General features: G+C 37.2%; 1 protein-coding gene across 2 annotated transcripts; it reads left to right on the top strand.

Annotated features, from left to right (window-relative positions):
• The first annotated feature begins 636 nt into the window (after nucleotides 1-636).
• Nucleotides 637-2747, top strand: LOC144713970 (uncharacterized). 2 transcript variants are annotated; one of them, XM_078588710.1, is made up of 3 exons: nucleotides 637-1021; nucleotides 2214-2341; nucleotides 2444-2747. In XM_078588710.1, exons 1-3 carry the CDS (start codon nucleotides 850-852, stop codon nucleotides 2510-2512), a joined length of 369 nt encoding a protein of 122 aa, XP_078444836.1. In that variant the 5' UTR covers nucleotides 637-849; the 3' UTR covers nucleotides 2513-2747. The 2 variants fall into 2 exon arrangements, with proteins under 2 accessions (XP_078444836.1, XP_078444835.1); XM_078588709.1 differs by having other exon boundaries at nucleotides 2210-2341.
• The last annotated feature ends 10439 nt before the right edge of the window (nucleotides 2748-13186 follow it).

Genomic DNA, 13186 nt, shown 5'->3' with positions numbered 1-13186 from the left:
GCCGCTAGCGGCTGCCAGCGCCGGCCAGCGGCCGCCAACGCCAGCAAGCGGCCGCCAGCGCCGGCCAGCACCAGCCAGCGACCATCCAGCCACCTCCAACGTCGGCCAGAGACTGTCGCTGGCGCCTATGGCCATTTGTTCGAAATTGTTCGAAGTTGTTCGAACAAGGTCAAACAAATGTCAATCGAACACGAACAACCCAATTTGTTCGTTCGAAACTTTCGATCGAACACGAACAAAGGGTTTGTTCGATCGAAAGATTCGAACAAATCGTTAGAATCGGCTTGTGTTCGTTCGAATCTGTTAATCAAGATTCGAACGATCCGATCCGATCCGATCCCCGACGCGTAAGAGAGAGAGAGAGAGGGAGAGAGAAAAGAGAGATAGAGAGAGGGAGGAAGAGAGAGAGAGGGATGAAGAGAGAGAAAAAGAAATGAAGAGAGAGAGAGGGAGAGAGAGGGAGAGAGAGAGAGAGGGAGAGAGAGAGAGCGAGAGAGAGAGAGAGAGAGAGAGAGAGAGAGAGAGAGAGAGAGAGAGAGAGAGAGAGAACCGGTCGTATGTCAGGCATTCATCTTCAAAATCGAGCTACTTGCACGGGCGTGCACTTGTTCCAGTGTGGCCGTGGAGTTACGTTATTCGACGGTGCATGGAAGAGTTCAAGCGTTTCAAGAACCACTAACTTACAAATTCACGAGCTCTAAAGCCTCCGAGTGCAAGAAACGTACTCGTATGTATGCAGTTTACGAATCGAGCGTTCAAGATGAAGATGACAGCGAAGGGAGAAAAAACTGACCTACGTTCAAGGCGCGAAGTGCTGATCAGCGTCTACGAAGAGCTACCGCGGCGGCCATGTCCGCGAGATCATCCGCTTCGTTCTTGCGTTCGAACAGCGCTCTCCAGATCTGTCGTTCCTCCAAACGGCGACCGGCGAGCAGCGCTCCTCTCTTACTGCAGACAACTTCGACAGAAGGGTGGAGATCAAGATCAGATCACCAAGAAGAAGATGAATTCGGTGGCTCAGGTGAGTTGAGTTTGAATTACGGCATGGAGAATAATGTTTATAATCACTGAAGTGATCAACTTGTGAAAAATTATGGGATCCTGTGTTGAGTTTGAATTACGGCATGTTTATAATCACTGAAGTGATTTACTCGTGAAAAATTATGGGATCCTGTGTTGAGTTTGAATTACGGCATGTTTATCATCACTGAAGTGATTTACTCGTGAAAAATTATGGGATCCTGTGTTGAGTTTGAATTTCGTCATGGGGAATAATGTTTATTAACACTGAAGTGATTAACTCGTGAAAAATTATGGGATCCTGTGTTGAGTTTGAATTACGGCATGGAGAATAATGTTTATCCTCACTGAAGTGATTTACTCGTGTAAATTATGGGATCTAGATTAGGCTTCGTGGATCAGATCAGTGATTGCCTTGATGGGTGTTGCCAAACTGCAGTGATTGCTCTTACAATCAGTAACCTGCTCTGATTTGAGATCTACTCTTAAAATCACGATCAGATCAAGGATCATCAGCTGTAGAAGACCTGCACTGCACAGTATCTTTCTACCTGAATATCTTTCTTCGTCAGTGGAAGTTCTTGTGTTTTTCTCCAAATCTTCTTCTCTTCTTTCGTTCTCTTCATAGGAATGACATTGATTGCTCTTATAATGGACGACCTTTAAATTGGCCTTTAAATAGGCATAAACGATTGATTGCTCTTATCACGATTCCTAATTCATCTGAGATCAAGAACCAACTGATCAGGTCGAATCTCCATTCCCGTCGAGTGCCGAAATTTTAGGTGTAGAGGCTAAGTCTATCCGATATACAATTATGTGGTTATCTAATTTGCAGAGGCTAATTCTATCTTAAATACAATTATGCTAAAATTTAGAAAGGACTAAAAAGGACAAGGTTTCTCCTCTTGCCTTTATATGGGCCCAGTCCTTGAGTCACTAGTGAATGTTTACTTTTGGAGTTCCCATTGCTCCAAGATAAGGTATTCTGGAACTTGCTGACTTAAAAAACAAGAAATAGTCCAGGGTATGTGTTATCAACTCTATATTAGACTATACCCAAACTCAACAGTGTATTATCAAATACAAAGATTTGATGGACTCAGGTTAAACATATTTTATATTTTTCTACAAGATGATTTATACAGTTAGATTTGAAGAATCATATGTTTAACTGTGTCAAGCTCAGACAGGGATAAGGCTACAGTCATGGATGAAAAGAATCCACTGTTGTGGAGGTGGCGCAGGAGAGGTGAAGAGTGCAGCAGAGGATGAAGGAGAGACGTTGCTCCAGCAAAGCAGAGTTCGCTCCTTCAGCTGGGTAAGTCCATCGTTCTTCATCTCTATAGCAAGATAATGTCTTATGCACCCATCTCTATAGTTGATATCTTAGTTTAACATTTATTTTCTTTGGGGATGGCAGAAGCGATTCAAGGGGCTCATTGAACGGCTTCCTCGCTTTTGGAGGTGTTGCAGGAGCCCTGATTGCTAGTGGGATGACCTCGGAGATAAGTTAGTCCAGTGCGCATTGAAAGAGATGAACAGGTTAAAGTAATCGTTCAACCAGACATCATCCTCTTATGAATTGTTCAGGATCAAATTACACATCTCTGCCTTTTCCTTATATGCACATGATCAAAATTTTGATACATTCTCTTTATGTCTGCCTTTTGACCATCGATGAAGGCAGATTCTGTGAAGCAATGTTTCGGTTATTTATCCGCTAATTGATGACTCGGATGAATTCCAACGGTAATGGTTTAATATTTTTTTTGTCGATTATCAGCTTTAGTGAAAAAATTATAAAATATTCAACGAGAACTATTTCTAACTTGATGCTGATGCTTTATATCATTTAGTGCAAGAGGCTTTACCCACTTTCTGTGTTTATGTTTTCTATATATATGTCATCGAGTTCCAGTCGAGAACAACTCAAAAATGCGCCTGGCAGATAGATAATTAGTAAGGTAGAAGGTAAATAATTGATTTGGCCATTCTAGAAATTCTCATTTAGATACTAGGTTTTTAGATATTGAGTTGGAATTGAGTTTTCAACAAATCATTTTGAATGGTCATTGAGACTAATCGATGGATAACTAGAAGGAACGATAGACTGTTGATCAAGATAGATAACAAAATGTCGTACTCCGAGATATGAAATGAAGAACATCATCACCTCTTGAGAAAAGTGAGAGGACTCACCTTCTGAAGAACGTAAACTGTTTGGTATAAGAAAGTAAAAGGACCATTTTAAAGACTTCACTATGGAGGCCTGCACATTGGAGGTGAAGACAATGATGGCTGAGAATACCATAAACATTACTATTGCTTCTATAAGTGCAAAAGTATGCACTAGATCTCACAAGTGTAGACATCATCTAAGCATTGGGGCTGTAAGACTTACTGAATTGACCATTTGTCAACCTTTTTAGGATGCAATTTTTTTTCTGTAACTCCTGCATTGGTCTGAGGCTGTTCGTACTTACACTGTTGATGTGGGATGCTTATGGCTAAGGCGCTGAGGAAGAAGAAAACTTAAGACAAGAAAAGCAGATTTCCTCCTATTTGATTCAACTTCCTTCACTGAGGTTTCTGTTTAAGACTATATATTTAAAAATAATAATAAAAAAAAAATTAAAATAAAAAATAATAAAAATAAAAAATAACAAGTTATCTATTTAAAAGTAAAATTATAAATCATAAAAATAATTTCGGTTTAATTAATATATTATAAATAAATATATTGAAACTAAATTATACAGTGGCAAAGGATTTGAGACTAAAGTTCCTCCAAGTTAAATAGGAACCAAATTAATGGTTATGTTGTACGATATGTTAGGTGATTACTGGAATTGGGAACATGAGAAATTTTACATGAGATGTAAGGACGTATCTTAAAAACTTAAATATGATAAAATTAATTCACATGTAAACATCATTATCTATTTGACTTGTGTTACAAATGAAACATAATATATTAAAAAATATGCATACATGTAATTATATGTAGATAAATATATCAAAATTCATTAAAAAGTCACGTTAGGCATAAATATGTATACATGTTTTTCATTGTCTTCATTTAAATGAACTTTTAAATTCTTAAAATATTTATGCCTAACGTGACTTTTTAATGAATTTTGATATATTTATCTACATATAAATTACTTAAATTTACATAAAAATAGTTTGTGGTGTTTAAATATTTAGATATATTTTAATGGATTTTAATGGATTTAATGTAAGATATAAAAAGATAACATTTTAGCATTAAATGTTTCAAATTCAATAGCCCTAAATGGGAAATAATTAATGTTCAAACAATAAAATTCAATAAATTGAAAATTTAATTGAAATTATGATTGCACAAAAATAACCATAACTATTTTAACTGGTGATCTGATGGCCTAAATTGAAGAGCATAAATCAAGATCATGAATAAAGGATGTCATGTTGCTTGGCTTCAGATTGCTAGATATGTTACTTGGAAATTAATTCTGGCATCATATTGCTTTTATCCACCCTGAAATAAATTAACTATATTTTAATAGCTGACAAAATTAGGATACCCAAGGAAAAATATTGTATAGTTGAACAAGATACTGACAACATCCCAGTTTTGGGTTTACAGAATGGGTTGAGATGCCCTGTCATCCTGATGTGACTCTGCCATTGTGTGGGTCATTGGGTATAAGTAACTATCTCTATCTCAAACTTTGGCTCCACCTCAAGCCCAAGCTATCACTACCTAAAGATTTGATAATATTCTAGACACATTTATCTCCCTTGCTTTGGCCCTCTATGTGGCTGTAACCCTCCATTCATCCTCAATGGGTTTAATGGAATGACAAGGCCAGTTAAGTGGTCTTCAACATTGTTGTGAGCTAGGTGCATCCATCCTTGCCCATTTTTAAAGATATGCTAGAGACCTTTGTAAAATCGGGTCAATATGGTCTGACCTACCAACCATTTTTGAAGATAGGCAGAGTTGGAAGAAGCTTATCATGGGTTCATTTATGAAAATATTATTTTATTTTTAATACATGTTGTGTTTGATACTATTATTCAATGGTCAACACCGATGTGATCATTCTAAAACAATCAAGCTTGATTACTACCTTCGGGCCATTGAATGGAGGTCAATTTGCATACTTGTGGAATAGATTAAACAACAAGAAACATTCTCACATTTATAAGGTATGTGTTCTACATTCTCACATGTTTTTCTCATATAGTTTCCGTGAATATGATTCTAAAGCCATATCTCATGACATCCAAAATTAGGCGTTTTTAGATGTTTTGATTCAGATGAAAATTTCAAAATACTTTCACCTTAATTAGATAAAGTAGATGAAAAAAAGAGTTGATCCATGGGAATATATGTGTTCAGTTTATTATTTTTCTAGGTTTGGGATGAAAATATTTGGGATCAGGAAAAAAACAAGGGAGGAGATTCTGGACTTTACAGAGAGCTTAACAAAATTAGGGATATAAGGTACTTAACAAAATTAACAAAATTAAGAATTAGGTTATATGATTTAGGGATATAAGGTATTATCATCCACATGAATTTTTTTAAAAATTTTAGGAAAATAAAAAGATTGATAAATATGAGAGGACCAAAGAGATTGATTATACGTAAATTTAATATGTTTTTCATCCATGGGGACCGTTCAAAAAAATAATATTTATGTAAAATTTGATAATATGGAATGAATTAAATTACTAATTTGATAGACTCATCATTTATATATTTAAATACATTTTAAATTCATTAACTTGTGAACATATTCGTTAAGTTTTCCTCCGCCTATTACCCTTTAACTGAAGTTATCTCTGTGTAATTTACATATTTAGATTCACAGATGATTATTTGGGACAACAATTAGATAAGTATTTAGATTAATCATATAATGAAAATTTTTGTACCATAACAATTTTTACTTGCATACATAATGGCGAACTGAGAAACCTATAACATCATCTTAACATAAAAATGACATTTAAGGTTTCTCTATGGAAGAGTTTCTTCAAGCCTTTCATGTACCCAGCCGCTGAACACATCAATGTGATTGATGCAATGATGGATCTCCTCTTGAAAGTATTCGTCTCTCCATGAAGATGTTGTCGATCTTCTCATTATCAAGTCACACGAGAGGGATGAGTTTAGGGGCTTTCATGGTTTGGGGAGCACAAATATCAGGCCAGAATGGGCACCTAACTTGGGTCCCCCCTTATTTATACTTATTTTATATTTTTTTACATGTATTTATTTATACTTGTATCCACTAACATCTAAATATCCTGTGTGTAATCCTCCACGGCCATTGATCAGTCTAATAACTAACTTTAATGACCCAATAATATTTATTCGGCAACCTTATTAATTATAAAAATATATAGATTAATTAATTATATATTGAATTAATAAGATCCACTATTAAGTTTCCAGATCACAAGGGGACAAGATACACCTATGAAAAATATAAACTGGAATTAAATTTTTTTATTTAAAGGTTATGGTTTATACACATATTAGTTTTACACGAATAAAATGATTATGGGAGGAATCCATTGGGAACAAGTATCGAAAGAGTAATATTTAACTTAAACTTATATTTTTATGTTTATTGTATGAATTAGTTGAACTTTAAAAAATCAAACTAATGAAAATTAACTCATAATAATTTTAGGAAGCACAGAAAATATTCATCATAGTTAAAATAATTTATTCAATATTTAAGAATAAATTTTGGAATTCGGTAGAATTTACTAATGGGAAATATTAAATATTTCTAATTAAATACATTGGGGAGTGATTTGAGAATGGTCGGTGAGTTTTGGTGTTGAAGAAACTACTTGCAAATAATTAGATATTGCAATTTTAAGTTAAGCCATTCTCAACTGTTTGAATATTTCTCTCTCACTGGATCTACGCGTCAGACTGTCAACGTGGAAATAAAATTTGGGAAGAGCAAAAAAATTTAAAAACCTCGTAAAATTTTAAATAAAGCAAAAATTATATTTATCTAGTTTGTTAAAATCTTTTCTTTTAGAAATGAACGTTATATAGTTTCATAAAATGCCAGAAAATTGGGAAAATTAGAGTATCATTCTAAAAAAATGTACCCCTACAAGTATCAAGTATATCCATAAAGATATAAGCTTACTTGTAAAGGTTTTTCTTTATGAATAATTAGCTTTTTCTTTAATAAAAAAAGTAAAATTTTCAAAAATAGATTATTACTTTAATAACACAATAAACCACTAATATATCCAAATAAACCATGAACTATAAAACCATCATTCCATTTAATACAGATGCCTAGGGGGACTTATTGAAGAACATCATCTTTAATACTAAGGGCAGATGATGTAGTTGATCACTCAATCATTTCTATTACTTCATGTATATCTAAGTTAAGACTAATTTGACTCCATTATTAGGAATTTGTTAGTCAAATTCACAATGTCTTTGGTGTCTTAAGTCAAAGGAGCACTTACACGGCTATGGCATTAATAAACCTGATTGGCATTTAGGTATAATGCCATTTGTGAGATTCGTACACATCAATTTAATGAACTCTTTCCGTAAAGAGTACCCATCGTTCTTAGTGTGTCTATACTAGTGGCCATAGGATAGTTTGATGTCCATGTTGAGCACCAATTGACTATGAAGATTAATAATACATATTCCGAGACTAATGATCATCTTATCGTGATTTCTTCATAATTCACTATGTCATCATATGTATTCAATGACTTCATTATACAGGTGGTGGTCTGTATGACTCAAAATAGACTACATTAATGAGAAAAGCTGACAAAGGGTCACCTTTCTTGATGATGGCCAAATAGGAATTGAGAGCAGTGAAGAACTTTTAAATAGAATTGATTCGCAAAATCTGGGCTAGTGTCTTTATTACTGAATGGAGTAGCACTCTCACATTCGGTTGAGTTGTTTTTTCCTTGAAATATGCTATTTAACTGAATGGAATAAAGTGGACTCTTCCAAAAAAAAAGAACTTAATTATAAACATCTCACAAGAATGATATTGAATACTGATGTATTTCAATGAACTTAAACATAACATATATATGTAATTAAATACATTATTATGAGATAAAAGGAAGAAGATAATATGTAACCATAATGAATGTTCACTACAGTGCCACAACGTCACTTTATAATTTTTTTAATTGTCATTTCTTCCTATTTTCTCAGTTGTTGAGGGCTGCATAGTTTGAATTTTATGTTACTTGTTAGGAGAAATGTTACCAATTAGTGGATAGAGCCAAAAAATGCTCCTTTGAAGCCAAAACTGCCATTACTCTTTGGCCCTTTTCAAAATGACTTTATAGAAATCAAGCAGGATAATCACAAGGGGAACCTGTCCAGACTTCTTGAGCGGTTTTCTTTCCGATGGCAAGAGACGGCGATCTATTAATCAAATAGACTGCCATATTTGCAGCTTCGGCCCAAAACTGCTTTGGTAGAGATGCATTCGATAGCAAGCAACGAACTTTCTCTAGAATTGTACGATTCATTCGTTCTGCTACACCATTCTGCTATGGCGTGTGTCGGACTGTGAGATGTCCTAGAATGCCCTCAGATTTGCAGAAGTCCTGAAATAATTTTGAGCAAAATTCCATCCCATTATCGGTTCGAAGAACTTTAACAGACTGACCAGTTTGCTTCTCCACCATAATTTTCCATTCTTTAAAACGATCAAATGTCTCAGATTTATTCTTCAAGAAATAAGCCCATACCTTTCTAGAATGATCATCAATAAATGTCAACATATATGAAGCTCCTCCAAGGGATGGGGTACTTGACTGAATGTCTGAATGAACATAATCAAGAGGTCCAGTAGATTTATGTTTGCCCACTGGAAAACTAAAACGAACATGTTTTCCATACAAACAATGTTCACAAAATTCTAGGTTGCTAGAATTCATACCGTCAAGTAGTCCTCTTTTGCATAATTCTTCCATCCCTTGCTCGCTCATATGACCAAGCCGCATATGCCATAACTTTGTGACATCTTCAGTTGATTTTGTTGATTTCACAACCGCAGCATCACCAATAACTGTATTACCTTCAAGATAATACATATTTGCTGCTCTTCGATGGCCTTTTATAATTACCAAAGAGCCTTTGCTCACTTTGAGGACACCATTTTCTCCAGCAAATCGGCAGCCCTGAGATTCCAACAAACTAAGAGAGATTAGATTTCTCTTTAGGTCAGGGACATACCGAACATTGCTTAGAGTACGAAATCTCTATAACTTGTGTAAAATAACATTACTAAAAAATCTCTATAACTTGTGTAAAATAATATTAATATAAAATTCAATAACACTAAAAGAATTCAGTCAATAGCACAATAGATTCATGACTTAGAAAGTTTAAATCATCTTAAATGCATGGATTGATAAACATATCTATCATGTTTCCCTTTGTGTTATTCCCATATTTTAGATTTTAAATGACATCTGACTATTTGAGTAAACTACTATTCAAGTAGTTAGATCAATGATCTAATGTCATAAATGTAGTACTATACCAATATTTATGCAGAAAAGATGATTTTTTTAGAAAACCTAAATGAAAAAAAATTACTTATGGACACTTCTTAGGACTAACAACATCAATTCAGAGCAATAACTTTCTCTAGACTGATCAAAAAAATTGAATTTTCTTTGAATAATTAAAATAAAAAGTATCCCCCAATGAACTCCAGTTATAAAATAAAGATAATAGACTTTAACTTAAGTCAAAGGAATAGAGCAATCCATATGTATGGTTTACAAATATCATGTAGGAACGCATAAGGGCTTGTGACGTGTGGTGCTACTGTGATAGATTGTTTCAAACGCTATGGATGTGTGACGAGATGGGAGAAGTGACATATACATCACCATTTCGTTCCTTGCCATCATCATCCATCCAATCACATCCTGGTTGTCCCATCCTGGAGTGCCGACCCCTTCGTATGACTCTATTGTGACGGATTTCTTCAGACACTATAGACTTGTGATGGGATAGGAGACGTAAAGAAATATACGTCACTGTGTATTGTGCCACCATGGTTATCCTGATAGAAATATATGTGGCCAGCAAGCCAATCACACATTCCACATCTCATTCCATGTTCATTAATATAAAATATTCATTATAGTGCACGTGTGATGCGTACAATGAAGTCCATGAATACATGATCGGACTTAGTGAATTATGATGAGATTATAATACGGAGATCACTAGTCTTTAAGCATGTATTCTTAACATTCCAACTCGAAGGATATGCGAGAAGGACATCAAAGTATCTGGATAGAGTAGCACTATCTAACCTCACTCATATGATGAGTACGACCGTTCCCGTAGCCATTAGTGTGGTGACACTAAGGATAGATAGTGGGTGCTCTTTAGTGGAAAGAGTTCACTGAATTGATCCGTACGAATCCCTGAATGGTATTATACCGAACTGTCAATCAGGTTGATTCACGTCATGGTTGTGTAAGTGGTCCTTAGACCTGAGACACCAAAGACGTCTTGTGGACGGACGGTTGTACTTTGACTATGGCCAACGAGTCTCTAATCATGGGATTCTAAAAAGTCTTAGTTCGGGTGCATCAAGAAGTACACGAAGGCGATTGAGTGGTCAAGATGAGATCGTCCACCCTCGGTATAAGAGGTGACAACCCAAGGAAGATGATGCGATGAAGTCCTTGGCCAAGGTAGTGAAATATCGGAGAAGAGTTCTCCGATCATTTCTGAATCCATCAATACTAATTCGGAGGACCGATTGGGGTTTGACAGTTGACCATACCCTAAGTCGTCCAAGGTGCGCCAAGTGGATGAGGGATTATACATACATAGTAACTGATGACGAACAGGTTCCATGAGTGAGTCGATACACACTCCTTTGTATGTTCTAGGACAAGAGGTGTAGCTTGGCACCTCACGTGTCGGAGTCTCGACCTATCGATTGGGTTAAATCGATCCGACATTAATTAATCTATATGATGATATAGTTAATTAATTTGGAAGGCCAATAAAGGTTATTGGGCCACTAGAGTCATTAACTAGACTGATACATGGGCCTAGAGGGTCACAAGCAAATGGTCTTTTGGACGTCGGAAGATATACTTAAGTTTTGGGGATTTTATGAAAAATACCCACTTAGTAAAAATAGGGGAAGGCCCTGAACAAAATTCACCCAAGTCAGAATTGTTCAGGGGCCTTTCCCCTTCTTCTCCACCCTCCCCACACCCCTCTCCATCCCCGATGCGATTGGGACGACGTAACGACGACGACGGAGATTGAAGGGGGCTGGTCAATGAGGAGGAGATTCAACGTGCCGAGGATTACGTGGATACGTCTAGAGGCTGCACACGTGAGCAGCTAGAGTCGTCTCGTTCCAGGATCGAAGAAATCACAAATGAGATTCGTGTAAAGGTATGTTGTTTGAATGTTTTTGTTGATGCCATTTGATCCGTTCAAGTCTTCTGCTCCAAACCGTTTTCATTTATTCATCCATGTCAAGGCCTATAGAACCCAACACATCCATCCCTCCACGTCCTGGACATCCTGTCCCGGGTGTGTCGATCACTAACGTGTGTTGCTATCGTGAAGAATTTTTCCAAACACCATGGATGTGTGACAGGCCAGGAGACACGACGAAATATGCATCACTGTTTGGTCCGTCATCATAGTCATCGTGTCCTAGACGTCCCATCCCAGACATGTCGTTCCCTACATGTGACTTGTGACACTAATGTGAAGATTTTTTTCAAACATTATGGATGTGTGACGGGCCAGGAGACGTGATGAAGTATACATCACTATGTAGTCCGGCACCATCGTCATCTGTGCCGTCACGTCCTTGATGTCCCATCCTGGAACATGTCGGTTCCTAATATGTGTCGATATCGTGAAGAATTTTTCCAAACACTTTAGATGTGTGACGGGCCGAGAGACGTGACGAAGTATACATCACTATGTGGTTTGGCACCATCGTCATCCGTCCCATCACGTCCTGGATGTCCCATCCTGGAACACGTTGGTTCCTAACATGTGTCGATACTGTGAAGACTTTTCCAAACACTACGGATGTGTGAAGGGCCAAGAGATGTGACGAATTATACATCACTATGTGGTCCGGCACCATCGTCATCCATCCATCACGTCCTAGATGTCCCATCCCGGAACATGTCGGTTCCTAACGTGTCGATATTGTGAGTAATTTTTCCAAACACTATGGATGTGTGAAGGGCCGGGAGACGTGACGAAGTATGCATCACTATGTGGTCCGGCACCATCGTCATCCGTCTCGTCACGTCCTGAATGTCCCATCCCAGAACATGTTGGTTCGTAACATGTATCGATAATGTGGAGAATTTTTCCAAACACGATGGATGTGTGATGGGCCGGGATACGTAACGAAGTATACATCACTATGTGGTCCGTTACGATCGTCATCCATCCCGTCAAGTCCTCGACGTCCCATTTTGGAACATGTAAATATGTCGGTTCCTAACATGTGTCGATTCTGAAGCATTTTTCCAAACACTATGGATGGGTGACGAGCCGGGAGTAGGGACGTGACGACCCGGATGTGATGGGACGGATGACGATGCGTGGTGGACGGTGACATGATGAAAGTTTCACCACATCAAACGTCCGAGTATTTCAGAAAAGGCCGTCACATTCGCGTCACCGTCACGGTTTGCGGCGTCCCTGACATGTCCTTGTCACCGGACGACGTGACCATCACGTGTGATGCAAACAACAACTATGCAGAGGAGAGAGAATCGGAGATTCATATCTCCAATTATTTTTGGACGACGTCCTTTTGCGCGCATGAATTAATGAAGGGACTTTTCTGCAAAATGCCATGAAATTGAATTAGCGACGCCACATGGCAAAATCTACACCGTCGAAAAGCTTAAATCTAACAATTTTTAAGATTTTTTGGTCATTTTTAAAAATTAATGACGGCCGTCATCCGTGACAGCCGTCGCGTCACGTCACCTGTCAGAGGCCCCCAGTCACCGTCGCGTCACCTTCACGCCCAGTTCGTCATTCCTCACCGTTGCCGTCACGAGTCCCTAATTTCATCATTGTCACTGTCACATCATTGGTCACATTGCCGTCACCGTG

This window comes from Wolffia australiana, chromosome 16 (assembly GCF_029677425.1).
Source record: "Wolffia australiana isolate 7733 chromosome 16, ASM2967742v1".
Lineage (NCBI taxonomy): Eukaryota > Viridiplantae > Streptophyta > Magnoliopsida > Alismatales > Araceae > Wolffia > Wolffia australiana.
This window is presented reverse-complemented; position numbering and strand designations above follow the sequence as displayed.